At 37.5% G+C, this 21,078-nt stretch overlaps 1 protein-coding gene across 4 annotated transcripts; it reads right to left on the bottom strand.

Annotated features, from left to right (window-relative positions):
• Positions 1 to 6,253: 6,253 nt before the first annotated feature.
• LOC122064089 lies at positions 6,254 to 20,973 on the bottom strand. 4 transcript variants are annotated; one of them, XM_042627797.1, is made up of 2 exons: positions 19,585 to 20,573; positions 6,254 to 6,628 (listed from the first exon to the last, which is right to left on the bottom strand). In XM_042627797.1, the coding sequence occupies exons 1-2, from the start codon at positions 20,126 to 20,128 to the stop codon at positions 6,594 to 6,596; spliced, it is 579 nt and encodes a 192-aa protein (XP_042483731.1). In that variant the 5' UTR covers positions 20,129 to 20,573; the 3' UTR covers positions 6,254 to 6,593. The 4 variants fall into 4 exon arrangements, with proteins under 4 accessions (XP_042483731.1, XP_042483732.1, XP_042483729.1 ...); XM_042627798.1 differs by having other exon boundaries at positions 19,562 to 20,570; XM_042627795.1 differs by lacking the exon at positions 6,254 to 6,628 and adding an exon at positions 14,455 to 15,191 and having other exon boundaries at positions 19,562 to 20,973.
• Between the last annotated feature and the right edge of the window lie 105 nt (positions 20,974 to 21,078).

Below are 21,078 nucleotides of genomic sequence, written 5' to 3'. Positions count from 1 at the left end.
TAAATTTTTTTTGGGAAATTTATAGACATGTTGGCTTCAAAAGCCTCTAGTTATTACATTTCAAGTTTCAAACACAAAAAGAATCAACAAAATGGAAAAACAAATTTTTGACAAATCAAACAAATAAAATTTAATTATTGAAAGAAATTGAAATGTCAAATAGATAAAAATAGAAGAGGAAAATGCCAATACGTGGGAAGAAATGATTGAATTTGATTAAGTTTGCCATATGTGGTCGGAATTGCTACATTACTCTTCCAATCGAAACAACTAAAAAAAAAATCCTTAAATTGTTGAGTTAAAGGTCATAAAATTTTTATCAAGAAATAGGCATGCTTATGCTCCCCGGACAAGCCTATCTAGATGTATTTCAATGAGCAACTTTTGATGCTTAATCTTCCATAGGATAACTTTAGTTGCTCACTTTCAATACACAACTTCTCCGCATCATTCTTCCCTAATGATCAGTTCCAGCCCAAAACTATATAATGTGTGGGACGATAAACAAGTCAATTTCAGCGACAATCTCAAACATCCAGCTAAAGGTCTCTTAACAATGAGAGGCAAGGTTCTAATCTTGTTCCTAAACTTCCAAAAGTTTCTCTCCTTCCAAATATGACTAAGAGTGCAACAAAATGCCAGCTTACCAATTAATCTGATAAAATCTATATCAAACTCCTTCGCTGCCCACATAGAATCTGAGACAATGTTGAGGTCAAAGCAGTGAGAGGGGGAGAAAGGCGTCTAAATATCTATACAAAATGGGGAAAATTGGATTCTTTGCCTAATTAATGAGCTGATCTGTCGTTAGGAGAGCATATACAAAGTTGGATATTCCGCCAAATCATGAGCTGATCTGCTGTTGTGAGAGCATCTACAATATATCTCCAAGAAGTGAATGACTGACGTACGTAGGATATTTCCACTGAACTACATAAAGAAAGTGTTTAAGAGTGGAATTATCATATCTCCTCTATTCATTATATTTATATACAAGTGTGTGGGTTGATTCCCAAAGAATCAAGATATACAAGAATCGTTTCAAACAAGGAAACGAACTAATATGGGGCTGTATCCATAAGGTAAAGAAATAATAAGGGAGGAATTAATATGGGTTGTATACATAAGGTAATGAACTCATATGGGAGGATAAGGATTGACATCGTCAGACTTATCTCTAGTTGCATCTCCAATGGTTCTAGTTGTATTTTCAATGAGCACAGCTAATACTTCCCCTCAAGTGGGAGATATCAAGAACTCCAAACTTGCCTTTGAGTGAGAGAAAGGAATCTCTACCAAAGGATTTAGTGAAAATATCAGCAATCTAGGCAACACTAGGAGTGTACATAGTGCAAACGAGATTCGAACGTGGCTTGTTGCGGACAACATGACAATCAATTTTGATATGTTTGGTGTGCTAGTGAAACACGGGATTGGCGGCAACGTGCATGGCCTCCTAATTGGCATAGAAGTTAGGAATTGGTTGATCAATAGGGATACCGAAATCTTGAAGTAGAGAATTTAACCAAACCAACTCGCAAGTGACCATTGCCATGGCTCTATATTTGGCCTCAACGGAAGACCTAGAAATTGTAGTTTGCTTCTTCGTCTTTCAAAAGATAAGACTCAACCCAAGGAAGACAAGGTAACTAGCAGTGCAGCAGCATGTCATGGGGCAACTAGCCCAATCAAAGTTACAAAAGGCATATGGGATAAGCTACTATCAATAGGGAGCAGAATACCCTGGCTAGGAGTGTTATGCAAATACCAAAGGAGGCGTGTAGTAGAGTCCATGTGCGGTTTGCAAGCTGATGCATAAATTGGCTCAAAATATGAATAGTATGCACAACAAGTGATAGTGAGATAAATCAAATGTCTAATCAAATGAGATAAGGCGCAAGATCAGGAAGAATATCACCATCAAAATTAGTTTACTTGAGATTTTGTTCAATTGGAAAAGTAGCAACGCGAACACCTGTGAGACCAGCATCAGATAAGATATCCAACTTGTCTTTCTGTTGATTAAGAAAAATGTCCTTTTGGAGCGAGCCATCTCAAGGCCAAGGAAATATTTCATATGCCCAAGGTCTTTGATTTGAAACTATTAGTGAAGGAAATTCTTCAAGACAGATATGGCCATAAAATCTAAGCCTGCAATAAATATTTCGTCTACATAAACCAAAACAAATTAGCGGAGTCACCGTGACCTCTGAGAAAACGAGAGTAATCCGTAGTGGATTGAGTGAAACCAACATCCATCGGAGCACTTGAAAATTTGGCGAACCAATTACGAGAAGCTTGCTTTAAACCATAAAGAGATTTGTGGACAGACAACCTGCTTCCCTTTGTTGTGATAACCAAGAGACAAAGTCATGTACACTTCTTCATCAAGGTCACCATATAAGAAGACATTATTGACATCAAGCTAGTTAAGTGGCCAATTGTTTATTGAAGCATGAGAAAGGACTCGTACAGTAACAAGTTTGGCAACAAGGGCATAGGTCTCATGAAAGTCAACGACCTCAGTTTGGGTATACCCCTTGGCAATAAAAGAGCTTTGTAACGCTTGATAGAACCATCCGAATGTTGTTTAATCTAGTGGACCAATTTACAGCCGATGGATTTTTTGTGAAGCGGCAAGGGAACAAGTGACCAAGTGTTATTTGATTCAAGAGCCGCAATTTCAGCATATATAGCATCCTTCCATTGGGGAGACATATTGCTTTGACAAAGCTAGTGGGCTCAACAGAGGAGGAAAGAGACTTGATAAACTTAAGATGAGAGGGTGAGACTTTGTGATAAGATAAAACGGAATCAAGGAGAATGAGCATACCTATGTCAGAAGAAGATAATTTAGTTTGTATAGCAAAGCATATGTAATCCTGCAAATGGGAGGGTGTTATGAGACCTAGTGGAACGATGCAGTAGCACTGTACACAATAGTAGGGTGGAGGAGGGGAAGGGATGGTGGAGGATGGCGGTATTGTGGGTTGTGCCGGTGGTATAGGAGATGGGGTTGTGGTTGGCAATAGTGGGTTGGTGTTGGAAGGTTCTGAGGAAGTTTCAAGATTAGGAACGGGAAGAGGTAAGGTAGGTGTGATGGATAGAGGTGGAGCTTCGTATGATAAAGGAAAATGTGTTCAAGGAAAACAACATTGGGACTAGTGTAAACCTTACTAGAATTGAGGTAAAAAATCTTGTAACCTTTCTAAGCGAAGGGGTACCCAATAAAAATACATGTAGAAGCACAAGGATCAAATTTGTGCTTGTAGACACCAAATTTTGTGCCCCCCCCCCCCCTTGGCAATGATGAATTATGGGCAACAATGAAACATGTACTCTCTCTTTCACAAAGAAACTAAATTTTCGGCACAAGTCCAAACTTGCCCAGCTATCCCAACCTAAAATCGTTATGTAAGAACTTACGATGTATAATGGAGTGTAAAACCGGCCAAGAGTTTAGCCCGATATTTTTAATGATGCAGGAGGGTGACCTAAAGTGGCCATTAATATCTTTTGCCAAAATACAACAATTGAGCCTAGCATGTGCTCGATTCCCATATCATTAGAAAGTATTCAGAAATGCAGTCCCATTGATATCTTGTACGAAAAAAATGGATACCCAGATGTGCCGTATTGCCTACCTAAAACTTTGAAGCAGTTAAACCAGAATAAACCTGAACCAGACCAAACCCAAACCAAACTAAACCTACCTGCCTTCCCCTCAGTTGATAAGCATCAACTACAACTACAGTCGCCCACCTTATTACCTTCCACGAATATTTAAGGGTTAAGAAAATCTTCCATAGAGATGGTAACCCGAACCAAACCAAATTAAACCTACCTGCCTTCCCCTCAGTTGATAAGCATCAACTACAACTACAGCCGCACACCTTATTACCTTCCACGGATATTTAAAGGTTAAGAAAAGCTTCCATGAAGATGGTAAATCTCCTTTTAAGTCTTACATGGAGATGGTAAGCCTTACCATCTCCTTTTAAGCCTTACACGGAGATGGAAAGCCTTACCATATCCTTTTAAGGCCTTCCACGGATACTTAACCCTTAAGAATTAGTTCCATGGAGATGGTAAGGCTTACCATCTCCGTGTAAGCATCTCCCTATAAGAATTCTTCACGGATTCCTTATTTTGTTATAAATAAGGAATCCTTGTTCCAGAGACCCTACAAAAGAGAGAGAGAGAGAGAGAGATAAAAAAAAAAATACAAGAGTCTGAGGAATTTCAAAGCCAATCATTCAAAGCTCGCTGAAGTCGACACCCTAGTACGGAAGCGCTATTACCCTAGGTCTAGAAGACCGTATCATCCATTTCAGGTTTGTAAGGAAGCCTCGTTTAAATTTTTGTAGTTGATTTCGATATTTTTGTTATAGCGCGAAAGCCTTGCCCATCTTCCCGTAGCTAATTCCTATTCTAGGAACATAGCACGGAAGCGCTCTCCAAATTCCCATAGCTAATTCCTGTTTTAGGAATATAGCTTGGAAGCGCTGCCCATATTCCCAAGTTGATTCCTGTTCTAGGAACATAGCACGGAAGCCCTACCCGTGTTCCCATAGTTGATTCCTATTCTAGGAATATAACGCAGAAGAGTTGCCTAGATTTCTAAAGCCAAAACCTATTTCTACACCATAACATGGTAATCCTTTCAAATTTCTTTCCCAAGTGCCGAAAGTTTTTAGTTCTCCAAGAAAGTGAGAAGAAAGTCAAATCTTTGCCCCTAAGTCAGGGAGAATTACCAGAAATTTCATTATTGTTATCGATTGTTTCATGTAAATATTAGATCGTGATTTTATTTGTGTGCATGGTACATACCTCATCTCCGCATTCATTATTTTATGTGTTCACCGCATAAAATAACAACTTTATTTATCATTTCATGTATTAATTTATACATTTGTACATTAAATGATAGTCTACTTCAGCATCCCATGTGTTATTATATGTGTTTCTCACATAAAATAACAATCATAATCATCATTTCAAGAGGCATCGCACATTTAAGTAGATAAATTAGTTACATTTTCTGTCCTTTTATGTAACTTATCATTTTATGTGATTTTAATATAGATTATGTATTATTCCAGGTAATGTTTTAATAGTTTTTTGTAATCATTTCATACAATTATATACATGTGTTATGTTATCTCATGTGATAAAGCTTCCATGTCGGCTTAGGCTGTTAAAATTCTCAGGGAAGAATATTCGATATCCAAGCATCTGATAGAAAGACCAAAAATTCTAGGGTAGGTGGGTGCTTAACACCTTCCCGCACTCGTAACCTAACATGGACCCCTATCTCTGGAACATACAAAAATATGAAGTCAAATTCGGGGGTTTCGTCCTTTTACAGGAATTTAACCCCCTCTTGAGCTCGATTCCTTGATCAGTATTGGGCTCCACAATAGGGTTCTAGGCCCTGAATCTTAGATGGCGACTCCAAAAATCATGTTTTTCCCATCACCTATAGTTGCTAGACATGTTTGGAGACATCACCCTGCAAGGCAGATAGGTGAGAGGAAATAAGAGGGAAAAAGACAACAAGAAATTTACCACAGAAAATCCCTAAAAGGGAATGAAGGAGAAAAGGGAGTAGGATTAACCCCTCACTCTCTCTCCATCCAATCCCGAATTTGTTTTTCATTACAATGCTTGATTGTGGAATGATTGGGCCTATGACAAAGACATCCAAAAGTTCAACGATGGGCATATGTTGGGGCTTTATTAAAAAGTAGGTTAGAGTTTGAGGTCAAAAATCTTGTAATCTTTCTGAGCAAAGGGGTACCCAATAAAAATACCTAAAGAAGCACGAGGATCAAATTTATGCTTGATAGTGGAATGATTGTGCCCATAACAAAGATATCTAGAAGTTCGAAGATGGGTATACGTTGGGATTTATTGAAAAGTACGTCAAGAGGAGGTTTTTCCTTTAGTAGTTTGGTAGGAAATAGATTAATAATGTGTCCAGCAGTGAGAATGCATTCGGCCCAAAAATCTTGGGGAAGATTAGCCTGAAGTAGAAGAGCACGTGCAACATTGAGGAGATGCCGGTGTTTGCATTCGACGACAACATTTTTTTGTGGCGTGTTGATACATAACACCATGGATGCATAAAAAGGTGGAGTCAGGGTTATTAAAAAATTTCCAACCATTATCGGTACGGATTTGTTTAAGTTGACAATTGAATTTGACCATTGCAAAAAATTCATGTATATGAAACCAAGTGCCAGATTTAAAGTTCATGAGAAAAATTATCAACAATTATCAAGAAATATCTAGCATTACAAATAGAAGGGATAACTAATGACCCCAGAAATCATTATATATTAAATCAAAACAAGAAGTAGATATGGAATTAGAAGGAAAAGGCAAATGGCATTGTTTTCCCAAAGGGCAAACAATTCAAACACATTTAGTACCAATTGAAATGCAAGAATTAATATGAGACAAAAAAACTTGTAATGGTGGGGGATTGATAACCCAAGTGCCAATGCCAAACATCAACCGTGGCAGGGTGGATGGACAAAGCAGCAACGATGGAAGGAGCCAATTCCAAGTAGTACATGCCACCATGCTCTTTACCTTACCCAATCTTCCTCTTCATTCATAGGCCCTGAAAGACACAACGATGAGGACAAAATATGAATGAGCAATGGAGAGCTTGAGTAGTGCACTAACAAATAATAAATTAAAACAAAAAGAAAGAATACATAAAACATCTTTGAGGGATAAGGAAGAGGTGAGTTTGCAGGTGCCTAAATGGGAAACGTGAGAAGTACTACCAATGGCAACTGAATTGGAGAAGTATGAGGAACAACAATATTTGGATAAAAAAATGAATATTGGAAGCCATATGAAAATTGGCACCCGAATCAATAACCCATGGGGAAGGGGAATTATCTGCACACTTTTCAAAGGAGTGAGATTATCCGATTGAATCAGCTTCAACAACTATTTATATTGCTCAAAAGTGAATGATGGTGCGGAATCTGTGTCAGGAATGGAGGGCGATGAATCTATTTTCCTAGTGGTGCGATTGGGAGGATAACCAGGCATTCTTCTTGAAACAACGGAAAGCAAAGTGACCATCCATACTACAAAAATCACAATGGTTTAGAAACTTCTTATCCGATTTAAAACTTGTAAGAGGGGTTGTAGCGGTAAGAGCGGATTGAGTCAATGTTGGAGTAGGAAGCTATTAGAGAGAGCGATGATGTTTCTCTTGCAATAAAAGAGAATAAGCATGATTGACGTTGGGCAGTGATTCCATTAAGAGAAACTGACTCCAAATGAAAAAATAAGAGTCATTGAGACCAATAAAAAATTCAAACAACCGACTTGTGGGAGAAGATCTGTGTGTTTGGAGATGACAACACAAGTACATGGTAGTAACAAGTTATAAAAAGTCAAAGTCCTTTGAGAATGGTATAGTAGGAATCCAAAGAGATTGTACATGGGCATTGATGGGAGATGGTACGTCGGATTTCAAAAATCCGAGTAGCATTCTTTTGAGAGAAACGATCATGAAGATCGACCCAAACCTCGTGAGAAAAAGAAGCATAAATAATGTTGTTAGAATTATTGGTGGAAAGAGCATTGACAAGCCAAAAAACGACCATGTGATGAAATTTATAACATAATAATTCCTAAATCATAATAAGGATCTTGCCAATACACTATAAACCATTTCAATCTGAAAGAAGGGAAACGGCATACGGTTCACCGTCGATGGTGTATTGTTTCCGGCAGAGCTTGATGTAGCCATTGATGTCATCCTTGCATGAATGAGGAACTTTCTTCTTGTTCTTGAAGGTAGGTTTCTTCCCTTACTATTTTTCCAATGCACTTCTCTAATAGGTGAGATTAGTACATAACCATACATGGGGGACCTAGTCTCTTTTAATAACACAATGCCCATCTCATATTAAAGTAGGCCAATCAATTAGAGAGTAATCTTCCTTATTTACAACCAAACTAATATGGTGGGTATCCTTAATAGAATCCAAGCTAATTGGCAATCAAATTAAATATTGGGTTTCCATAATGGAACCCAATCAATGGTTAATTGGGACATATTAGGAAATAAATCCTACAATCTCCCACTTGGACCATTTGACTGGTTCACAACAACCCAAGTTTTATTTTTGAAAAACAAGTTGAAAGATTTGTTTGTTAAAACGACAATTCTTGGATTCTAACAATTTTAGAAAACAACTCAATGTGGCCACTTTAACAAAACACTCCATCCTTGATTGCATTCAATAATACCTTGAATGAATGAAACTATTGATAAGAACTATGGCGATTATGTATCATTTATCAGTCGACACACTCCCTTCTACAATCACAGTATCAATAATCCGACCCCAACTGGTTCTTAAGTAGGGAAACAAATAATAAATGGTCCAAACAATAATGTCTCATTCATATCACAATAATTGTATACACAAAGATAGAAATGAGAAATGATCAGGAACATCCATAAATATGAACATAACAAATAATAGAGGGTGACTATAATAAAACGTGACCAATACATCAAACTCTAGTAAGACCCATATTAGATATAAGATCTACAAAGAGCTTAGGCGCCATTACCTTGGTCAACAGATCTACAATCATTAGACTTGTCTTTATATAAGATACAGACACCTTCTGTTCCTGAACAGCTTCCTTCATAAAGTTGTACTTCACTTCAATATGCTTAGCTCTACTAGAATGCTTGTCATTCTTGGAGTAGTACACAGCAGCGACGTTGTCACATTAAAGTCTCAGCGACTTCATGATGGAGTCGACAACCCAAAGCCCAGAGATATAATTCCGTAACCAAATCACCATTGATGTGGCCTCAGAGCATGCCATGAACTCCGCTTCCATGGTAGAAGTGGAGACACAAATCTATTTCTTGGACTCCCAAGAAATTACCCCACCAGCAAGTAGAAAGACAAAACTAGATGTAAACTTTCTGCTATCAAGGCAACCGGCATAATCAGAGTCTGAATAACCAATCACTTCCAACTGCTCAGTTGCTCTATAAGTAAATATGTAGTCTTTCGTTCCCTGTAAATAACGCATCGCCTTCTTGGCAGCCACCTAGTGATCCATACCAAGTTTAGTGATGTATCTGCCTAGCATCCTAACTCCAAAGCTAATATTTGGACTAGTACAAGTCATGGCATACATAAGACTTCCCACAGCGGAAGAATAGGGAATATCTTTTATCTGTTCTCGGTCCAAATCATGCTGCGAACACTGGCGCAAACTAAACTTATCACCCTTAATCACGGGAGCAACACTAGATCTGCAAGTCTTCATACCATATCTCTTAAGAACTTTATCAATGTAGGCTCTCTGTGATAGCCCAAGCAGCCGGCAAGATCTATCTCAAAATATCTCGATGCCAATAATAAAAGATGCCAAGCCCATGTCCTTCATTTCAAAGTTCTCAAAGAGAAATGTTTTCGTATCCTTTAACGAACCAAGATCATTGCTGACAAGTAAAATATCATTGACATACAGGACCAGGAATATAAACTTACTCCCACTGACTTTTAGATATATACACTTGTCAAAAGTATTCTCTACAAATCCGAAAGACATAATGATGTGGTTGAACTTTAAATACCACTGTCTAGAAGCTTGTTTAAGTCTATAGATTGATTTCTTTAATTTGCACACTAGACTTTCCTATCCTTATACACTAAATCCTTCTGATTGATTCATGTAGACTTCTTCTTCTATATCCCCGTTCAAGAATGCTGTCTTCACATCCATCTGGTGAAGCTCCAAATTATAATGAGCTACCAATGTTAAAATGATCCTAAGTGAGTCCTTCTTAGAAATAGGAGAAAAGGTCTCATGGTAGTCAATGCCTTCCATCTGAGTGAAACCTTTCGTGACTAATCTGGATTTATGCCGTTCAACTTTACCCTTCGAGTCACGCTTGGTCTTAAATACCCATTTACAATCAATCACTTTCGATCCCGAAGGTAGTTCAACGAGCTCCCAAACTTTATTGTCACTCATAGATTTCATCTCGTCTTTCATGGCATCTACCCATTTATTAGAATCGTTATCATTCATAGCTTGTGAAAAATTTAAGGGGTCATACTTGATTCCAATATCAAATTTAGACTCTTGGGGATACACTATATAATCATCCGAAATAGCAGACCTCCTCACTCTCTGAGGTCTACCATGTACTTTTGGCTGAGGTGGAAGTAAATCCACATTGTTCTCAGTGACAACGTCCTCATGGAGTGGTACATCCTCTGTAGTTTGTTGTTCCACAAGATCATTACCAGTGGTAATGTGTGGAATAACAATGTCATCATAATGTACAGGAGATGGAAGTGAAACTCGGAGCTCCTCAAATATCACATTATGTGGTTCGACACTCCCACTAATGTCACCATCCTCTAAGAATCTAGCAGTTGAAGTTTTCACAAACCTAGTACTATGCTTCGGCACATAGAACTTGAATCCCCTTGACCATTGGTAGTATCCAATAAAGTAGCAGCTAATGGTCCTAGGGTTGAGTTTTCTTTCATGTGGATTATACAATCTGGCTTCAACTGAATAGCCCCATACATGTAAGTGTCTCAAATTGGGTATCTTTCCCGTCCATAACTAATAAGGAGTTTTAGGAACTGACTTACTGGGAACCCGATTCAAGATATACATAGTTGTTTTCAAAGCTTCACCCCACATAAACTCAGACAGTGATTAGTTGCTTATCATACTACGAATCATATCCTTATAGGTACGATTACACCTTTCTGCAACTCCATTTTGTTCAGGTGTACTATGAAGTGTATACTGGGGAGTGATACCATTCGATTTGATGAAACGGGCAACTGGTCCCTCAACTTGCCCTAGGTCTGTACGTCTACCGTAATACTCACCCCCTCTATCTGATCTCAGAGTCTTGATCTTTCTGTCCAACTTGTTTTCAACTTCAGCACAAAATGTCTCAAAGACATTTATGCTTTCAGACTTTTCCATCAACAAGTAGATGTAACAATACCATGAGTAATCATCAATAAAAGTGATGAAATACGTCTCACCAGTAATGCAGGGGTCAAATGGTCCACAAATATCTGTATGAATTAATCTTAACAGTGCATCACTCCTTGTGGCAGCAACTTTATTTATCCTAGATTGCTTACCTTTTATGCAATCTATACAAGTACCAAAGTCAGTGAAGTCCAAAATAGGCAATACACCTTCCTTCACTAACTTCTCCATCCTAGGTCTAGAAATATGACCTAGACGTCTATGCCACAAGGTTAAGGAAATATTATTATTAGATTTACATTTAGTTCCAACATTCACATAAAGGGTAAGCAAAGAATTTTCAAAATTGAAATCTAAACTAAATTTATAAAGACCATCACATAAATATCTAGTAAATACTAGATTATTGTCTTTATAAACTTTAAAAACATTATTCCCAAACATAAAGTCATAACCCTCAGAATCAAGTTTTGATAAAAAAAAAAAAAAACAAGATTTCTAGAAATAGAGGGGACATAGAGAGTGTCCAATAAGTCCAGCTAGTATTCGGCATCCATTATGAGTCTGCAAGTACTGATTGCTCGAACTTTAGACTCCATCTGGTTCCCTATGTAGACGATACTCTCACTGGGGCTTGGACTCCTAATTGAAAGGAATCCTTGCATATAATTCGATATATGCACAGTTGCACCAGAATCAATCCACCATGTATTACAAGGAATGTCAATGAGATTGGTTTGAAAACAAACTAGGATAGAATTATTACCTTTCTTTTCGAACCAGGCTCGACTCTTTTGACAGTCCTTACGAAGTTGTCCCTCCTTCTTACAGAAGAAGCATTTCACTTTGCCATAATTCTTATTGTCAATAGGTGGATTGGATGTCTGCTTTTTTGGTGCAGCTTTATAGTTCTTTTCCTTCTTACGTTTATGTGAAACTATGTTAGCAATTTGTCCTCCTACCTATTTCAATCTCTGTTCCTCTTGAACGCACTTGCTTTGAAGCTCATTCAGATTCCATTTATCATTATTTGTGTTGTAGTGGATCTTAAATGGTTTAAACTTCTGAAGAAGAGAATGAATGACCAACCCAATTAGGAAAGGTTCATTCAGTATTTGGTCCATCTTTGCCAGTTGTGCAAATAAATTTTCCATTTCACAAATGTGATCAACTAAGCCGTTGCTGCCATTATATTTCATGTTCACTAATTTGGCCATGAGTGTGCCTGCAAAAGACTTGTCTACGGTAGAGAACCGCTTTTTAATAGACACCAGATATGTCTTTGCATCAGTAGAGTCAAGGATCGATCCTTTAATAATATTTCCAATTATTTTCTTGATAAACAAAAGGCACAACTGGTTTGATCGGGTCCACTTCTCATGAAGACTGATCTCATCTGCAGCACTCTTATCAGTGAGATCAGTTGGTTTCTTAGTGCGCAAACAATAGTCATGATTGATAGCAGTCAGATAGTATATCAACTTCTCATGCCAATCCGAGAAGTTTGAGCTAGTAAGGATGGGGAAGGAATTAGGGATAGCCATAGGTGATGGTCCTTCTGAAAGAAAACATAAATACATGCTTACATATCAATAAAACTTTGAGTTTCAATAATGCTAGAATTATAATTCTCGAAAGAGAAACCTATTACATTAGTACAATCTATCCTTTGGGATCAAGAAAGTAATATCCTAGTGGTTCACTCAACATGTGTTGGAAGTCACCGTTAAGACTAGAAATCTATTCAAACAGTCAAGCAAAGATGTGTGCCTTTAGACACTCCCATCTTGACCCAACTGTTAGACTAATGATTTATCATGATGTCCTAAAAAAATTGTCTTTAATTTGATAGTATCACAATTATGTTTAGGGTTAACAGTTGTGGCCATCACAACCATGATAAAACATGTACCTTTGGATACTCCCGTTCAACCTAATTGCATGACCTAATACCCTAAACTAATTACAATAATTATGGGATAAAATTTCATTTATATTTAAGGCTAACAGTTAAATTTAACACAATTGAGAGAAGTGTGTGTCTTTGGATAGTCTCACTCTTCTCAGCCATGTGAATGTCATTAATATCTTAAAATATGGTTTTATGATGTCATTTATTTAATTAGGTTCAGATACAGTTATTTTTAGTTCAATCCCTTGAATTTTCATGATTGGTCAGCTTTGACGGTAATTGAATCACTAGTTTTCTTAGTTTTATCGCTAAAATTTCAACATTTAATCATTTATGACATCATTAAACTATTAATTTAATTATCTCAAATTTTAATACAACTAGGATCATCAATATGTTATCTTAAATTTTTTTCTATAACAGCAAACATAGGGAAAGACGGAATCAAAATTAGATTCTAAATGAATACAAAATCACAGGGAAGCAGTTATTAAATGATTTTATTATATAAATAATTCCGTCACTAAAAGGTTAAGTTTATGTCCCTAATATGTGTTTTCTTATTACTTAAAGTTTCATCACATAAACATGTTTATTTTCATAAATAGAAATAAAAAACATATATTACCATAAATAGAACAAAAATAAATAAAACACATGTTTAAAAAAAAATTATGACATAAAGAACAGAAAAAAAAAAATTATTCCAGAACAGAAACAGAAATAGAATACTATTCCAGAACAGAAACAGAAATAGATATAAATCAAAACAAACAAATTTATAAACTGATTTCTATTTCATTTTATACAAGTTTTTTTTTTAACAAAATAGAATCTTGTCGGAATATTCCTGTCAACGTCGAAAAGTTGACCGACGGTGGTCGGATTCCGACATGTCACCGACCGACTTGCCATGTCAAGAATCCAGGTCAATGGGTCAGGTTCAGGTCGACCCAACTCGGATCGGCCCAAACAGATTTGGTCCAATCAGTTTTGATTCAACAAATTGATTTGGTTTGATTTGGTTCAATTGATTTGATTTTGGATCAAATAAGCCCCTTAATGGGCTATTGAGCTTAATAGGGTGCAGTAATGGGTTTAAGTCATTTTGATTTGAATTAAACATTACATTGGCTAAAGCCTATATCCGAATCACTTTAAAAAAAAAAAAAAAAAAACTCAGTCCATCACTATAAAATAAAAGAAGAAAAGCTCAATATTTATATCATTAAAAGAATTTAGAAAATCCAACCAAATATGCATTATGATGGAAAAGTCTCCATCTCAATCTGAACAAATCATATGAATAGAACTTTAACCAATTATTACAGTCTCTTTAATGGTTGATTTCAACTTATGACATGGTTGATTTCAGCATCTTTAATGGCATTTACCTAATAATAAATTATTCAAAAAATTATTCAAATAAAAAAATACTTTTATGGTTGATCTTAATTTTAAAACAATCCATAACCTATTGGCAAACCCAAGCTTTGCCACCACTGATGAAATTTATAACATAACAATTCATTAATCATAATAAGGATCTTGCCAATACACTATGAACCAGTTCAATCTGAAAGAGTGGAAATGACATATCGTTCACCGTCGATGGCGTGTTATTTTCAGCGGAGCTAGATGTAGCCATTGATGCCGTCCTTGCATGAATGAGCAACATTCTTCTTGTTCTTGGAGGTAGGTTTCTCCCCTTAGTATTTTCTCAATGTACTTCTCTAATGGGTGAGATCAGTACGTAACCATATAAGGGGGGACCTAGTCTCCTTTAATAACACAATGCCTATCTCCCATTAAGGTAGGCCAATCAATTAGAGAGGAATCTTCCCTATTTGCAACCAAACTAATATGGTGGGTATCCTTAATAGAATCCAAACTAATTGGCAATCAAATCAAATATCGGGTTACCATAATAGAACCCAATCAATGGTCAATTGGGACATATTAAGAAATAAATCCTACACCATGTTGTTGCAGCGTGTCCATTGTTATAAAGAAGGAGCCCCAATGGCTGGTTTGGGCAAGGAGTCGTCAATAAAACTAAGCTTGTGTTTGGCCTCAAGAGCCATTCGCATAGCACGTCTCCAAGTGGGATAGTTGTCATCGTGCAGAGGCTGAGTGATAAGTATAGCGCCAGGATTGTCCAAATGATGCATAAGAAACGGAGAAGAATCATCAAGTGGGAGGGAAATAACCGAAGCGGTAGTGTCAGAGACGGCAACGAGCGTAGGACCTATAGTGACAAGAGAGTCAGCCATAGAGAAGATGAAATTAATAAATGAGAGGAGGTCTGAAAGATTGACCTAGACTAATACCATGTAATGAAAGTGTTTAAGTGGAATTGTCATATCTCTTCTCTATCAGTATATTTATTTACAAGTGTGTGGGTTGATTCCCAAATAATCAAATTATACAAGAATCGTTTCAAAAACGGAAACGAATTATAGGGGTTGTATACATAAGGTGAAGAACTAATAAGGGAGGAACTAATATTTCATACATAAGGTAACGACCTAATATGGGAGGATAAAGATTGACATTTTCAGTCTTATCTCCAACTGCATCTCCAACGACTCTAATTGTGTCTTCAATAAGCATAGCTAATAAACTACACCACTGATGTCCACCTCACTTTGGGAGAATGTTAAGGGAAGGGGAGGGGAATAGCTACACAGAACAGTGAAGAAATCTGGAATTCCAGCCAAGAACAGAGAAAAAGAATTTGTAATTTGTTTCTTATGTTGAGTGAATACAATTTCCCTTTTTATATGGAAACACCACCACTTGTACAATCCTAACACTCCTAACAAACCTAACAAATTGACATAACAGATCTAACAGATTGACAGTTGTACACCTCTTACATCAACATGATGTAGTCATTTACCCAAGCTGGTACCCTCCTAACTCTTCTCCTACTCACTGTATTATCTGTTGCCCACGAGGCTTCTTGCTGAATTTGTGCTCCTTGCTGTTGCTCACTTTGATCATCCTCTAAATCTACATTATTTGTATCAGAGACCCCTCTTGAAAGGGAACCTTGTCCTCAAGGTTCAGTGTAGGATTAGCAACTAAAAATTCTTCCTTGTTCTCCCAAGAAGTATCTTCAAGTGGGAGGCCTTGCCATTGAACTAATACTTGAGGGATCCATTTGTCTCGGATCCACACAGTTCTTTGCCCCAGAATGGCCAAGGGCAAAATGATAGGATGACTAGTAGAAGTAATAGCAGGTAATGGAAAAGTAGCACCTGCAGGATCCCCTTTGTACGCAATCAGTTGGGATACATGGAACACAGGATGCAATTTTGAATACTCAGGTAACTGCAATTTGTAAGCAGCCATTCCAACCTTTTCCAAGATGTAAGGCCCATAAAACCTTTTACTCAATTTACGACAATGTCTAGCAACTAGAGATTGTTGCTTATAGGGCTACAATTTAAGTAATACCCAATCCCCTGCCTGAAACACAATGTCTCTTCTATATTTGTCTGCAAAATTCTTCACTCATTGCTGAACTTGAATCAGATTCTCTTTTGAGCTGCTACAATAAAGTCCTTCTATCAGTGAGCATACTATCCATAGAATCCAAAGAAGAATCACCCGCATACAAAGGAAGTGAGGGTATGGGTCTTCCATAAACAGCTTGATATGGAGACATTTTAGTGGATGAATGATATGAAGAGTTATACCAGTACTCCGCCCAAGACAAATACTTCACCCAATTTTGAGGATTCTCAGAAGTAAAACACCTCAAATATTTTTCCAAACTCCTATTAACAACCTCAGTTTGGCCATCTGTTTGAGGGTGATAGGCAGTACTGAATTTCAAAGAAGTGCCACTGAGATTAAACAATTGTCTCCAAAACTGGCTCAAGAATATTGGGTCTCTATCACTCACTATAGATTTTGGAAATCCATGATGCTTTACCACCATATCCACAAACAATTAATCAACTGAGCTAGCATTAAATTTTGATGGAAGAGGACCAAAATGTACTGCTTTGGTCAATCTATCAACAACCACTACTATAACTGAGTAACCCTTAGAACAAGGCAGGTTTGTGACAAAATCCATAGAGATGTCTTCCCATATTTGATCAGGTATAGGGAGAGACAGTAGGAGACCAGCTGGTTTTGAAGCTGAATATTTGACTTGTTGACAAATCAAACAACTTGCAACAAATTCTGTAATATCAACCCTCATCCTAGGCCAAACAACATTAGCAAAAATTGCCATGAACGTCTCATTGATGCTTCCATGTCCACCCATCAAACTATTATGATACAACTTGAACAACTCCTGCCTAAGTGGTGATTGTGAAGAGATTCACAATTTTTTCTTAAAAAAAAGCAGACCATCTTTAACTTCGTAATTCAAATCAGGAACAGTACCTTATTGAATGGCCTTATGCAATGCTTGCAGCTCACTATCTTCTTAATTCTCCTTTCTAAGTGGTCAATTCTTCTACATTTGTGAACCTGAATCCATCACTTCTGGTAATCTAGACAATGCATTGGCTACATTGTTCTCTTTTCCAGGTTTATAGCTGATAGTATAAGTAAATCCCAACAATTTTGTAAGATAAAATTGTTGCTCAGGAGTTTGAATGACCTGCCCCATCAAATGCTTCAAGCTCTTGTGATCAGTTCTTAACAGCTTGCATAATGGCAAATAACTCCCTTACATAAGTAGAAGCAGCTCTCATTTGACAACTCAGCTTCTTGCTACAAAAAGCTATAGGATGACCCAATTGCATCAATAAAGCCCCAATCCCCAATCCCCAATCCTGATGCGTCAGTTTCTAGTTCAAAAGTAACATTGAAATCAGGCAATGCCAGGACTGGTAAGCTAGTCATAGCTACTTTCATTCTATTAAATGCAGCTGCAGCATCATCATTCCAGCGGAAACTACCCCTTTTAAGGAGATCAGTTAATGGAACAGCAATTGATGCATAATTCCTTACAAATCTTCTATAGTAACCTGTGAGGCCTAAGAAACCACGTAAGCTCTTCAAATCCTTAGGTACTGGCCAAAGGAGCATAGCTTCAATCTTATCTTTGTCAGGCACAACCCCATGAGCTGACACCACATGTCCCAGGTAATCAATAGAAGACTTACCAAAACTGCATTTGGAAAGTTTAGCAAACATCTGATTCTCTTTAAGGCACCGTAAAACTTGTTGGAGATAAATAACATGATTAGCAAGACAAGTGCTATAAACCAATATGTCATCAAAAAACACAATGACAAACTTCCTCAAAAATTGACAAAAAATAGAGTTCATAGCAGCCTGGAATGTTGATGGAGCGTTGGTCAATCCGAAAGGCATCACCAAGAACTCATAATGTCCTTGGTGTGTCCTAAATGCTGTTTTATGCACATCACTCTCTTTAACTCTAATTTGATGGTAACTTGCTCGAAGATCCAGCTTCGAAACTATTGAAGCTCCTTGCAATTCATCTAACAATTCATCAATTGTTGGAATTGGAAACTTGTCCTTGATATTCACTGCATTTAGGGCCCTGTAATCAACACAAAATCTCCATGTACCATCTTTCTTTTTCACAAGAAGAACTGGAGAAGAGAATGGGCTGTGGCTATTCCGAATAATGCCATTATCCATCATTTCTTTAACCAATACCTCCATCTCATTTTTCTGAAATTGTGGGTATCTATATGGTTTCACATTAATGGGTTTGGTCCCATTCTCTAGATGAATTTGGTGGTCGAATTCTCTTGAAGGGGGTAGAGTTTTAGGCTATTGAAATATTTCATCAAACTCTGTCAGAACTGTAGCCAATTCTAATGGAAGTTTGTTGGTATCTATAACTGATTCTGTAATGGGTTGGGCTTGTAGATGATACAATGAAGCAATGCTACCATTCATAGCCATCCTTTTAAGTTGCTTAGGTGTCAAGGAATCTGCATTAAGAGATGATTCACCCACTAACTTCACCTGTTTATCATACCATGAGAACTCCATTGTTAACTCTTTGTAATTCGCCAAAATAGGTCCTAAAAATTCAAGCCATTGAATACCAAGTACAGCATCAGCCCCAGCAATTGGCAAAATAAAGAATTCAATGACAAATTCTGTACCCTGTAAAGAGAATGGCACAGCAGCAGACTTCTTATCACAAGCCAAATATTGCCCATTTCTGACAAACACCTTAAATGGCTTAGTTGGTAAAATAGGCAGTTGCACACCAGTGGCCACTTTCTCTTGAATAAAATTATGAGTACTCCCTGAATCAACGAGTACTTTTAACCTCTTTTTTCCATACCAACCTTGGAGCCTTATAGTTTTAGGACTGAACTGACCAGCTAACACATGTATGCTAACCTTTGGAATGACTACATCCATATTATCTTGCAAGATCTCCTCACAAACAACATCCTCAGAGTCATCAGTTATATCACTATCCTCATTAAAAATCAACAAGAAACATTTATTTTTACATTTATGACCAGGAAAATATTTTTCATCACATTAATAACACTGACCCTTGTCTCTTTTCTCCTACAATTCTGTTGGAGACAATCTCTTAATTGGAGGTTTACTAATAGGGGTTGGTAAAAGAGGCTTATTGAAAGGAAGTACCTGATGAGCCTGCTGAGATGTACCTTGTGGAACAGATTGAGAGCCCGTATTGCTGTACTTATTCCAAGGTTGCCTCCAACACTGCTTTAAATCATTATACTTGTCCTCCTGAAGCTTAGCCAATGCCATAGCGTGGACCAAAGGACAAGGTTGAGCCACTAATAATTCCTTTCTCAACTCAGGTTTCAGATCAGATATGAAGAAACTAATGAGAAAATCCTTTGATAAGCCATGAATTTGAGTTGATATTTCCTCAAATTGGGCCTGGTATGTTGCTACCGTAGTCACTTGTCGCAATTTAGCCAATTTCCCTTTAGGATCTTCATAGATTGATGGACCATATCTCAATTTGAGAGCTTGTAAAAATTGAGGCAACGAAACAATCAAATTAGAATGCATCCATTGAAACCAAGAAAGTGCAGGTCCCTCCATATGAAAAGAAGAGATGAGAATCCTTTGGTCTTGTGGTGTCTGATGGTACTCAAAGAACTGTGTAGCTTTGAAAATCCACCCAACTACATCTGTCCCATCAAATCTTGGTACATCAAGCCTCATAGATCTACCCATAACAAACTAATTAGGAGTTGCTGGAATTACCAAACCCGCATGTCGTGTTTCACCTTCAGTTGCAGAAGCACCATTAATGGATTGTAAGGAATCCAATCGAGCATCAACATGAGACATGAATTGCTATAGGGCCTTACGGATCTCTGCAAAATTGGCTTCGGTGCTTTTCTTGAATTTAGTTGAATCTTGGAGTTGAGCAGATTGAAATGATTGCAAATTCTTAATAGCATCATCTATCTTGGACAATCGAGTCCCTCCCACCATCAGTTGCAGTTCCGATTCAACAATGAAAGCACCAATATTAAGGGAAGGGGGGGGGGGGGAAATAGCTGCACAGAACAGAGAAGAAGAGAAAAATTTGGAAAACCCAGCCAAGAACAGAGAAGAAATCTGGAATTCCAGCCAAGAACAGAGAAAAAGAAAATTTGTAATTCGTTTCTTATGTTGAGTGAATACAATTACCCTTTTTATATGGAAACACCACCACTTGTACAATCCTAACACTCCTAACAAACGTAACAACTTGACATAACAGATCTAACAGATTGACAGTTGTACACCTCTTACATCAACATGATGTAGTCATTTACCCAAGTTGGTACCCTCCTAACTATTCTCCTATTCACTGTATTATATGTTGCCCATGAGGCTTCTTGCTGAACTTGTGCTCCTTGCTGTTGCTCACTATGATCATCCTCTAAACCTACACTATTTGTATCAGAGAACTCTAAAAAAAAGTCTCATGCAGACTTGGAGGAGAAGAGGCCTGATTGGCAAGCCCTCCGTATCACTCTATGGGACTCCATTGAATTTAAATGACTGCAATCTGGGAAGCATCCCACACCGGCCGAAGCTCCTCACTTTCCAATGGACAAGGGCTCCACTGACCATCTCTTAAAATACAGTCCATTAATGCAAAACTGACCGATACCTGCCGATCGGATCTCGAT

Source organism: Macadamia integrifolia, unplaced genomic scaffold (genome assembly GCF_013358625.1).
Source record: "Macadamia integrifolia cultivar HAES 741 unplaced genomic scaffold, SCU_Mint_v3 scaffold1517, whole genome shotgun sequence".
NCBI lineage: Eukaryota > Viridiplantae > Streptophyta > Magnoliopsida > Proteales > Proteaceae > Macadamia > Macadamia integrifolia.
Note: the sequence above shows the minus strand (reverse complement) of the source record. Positions and strands in the feature narration are given on the sequence as shown.

What these genes read in the sequence shown, in the direction of transcription:
- LOC122064089 (XM_042627795.1), bottom strand. Translation starts at nt 20,128, where the DNA reads ATGGGTAGATCTATGAGGCTTGATGTACCAAGATTTGATGGGACAGAT. An exon ending in CATCTCAGCAGGCTCATCAG is followed by an intron (nt 15,192 to 19,561) that starts GTACTTCCTTTC and finishes TTGTCACTATAG; the next exon opens with GTCCTACGCTCGTTGCCGTC.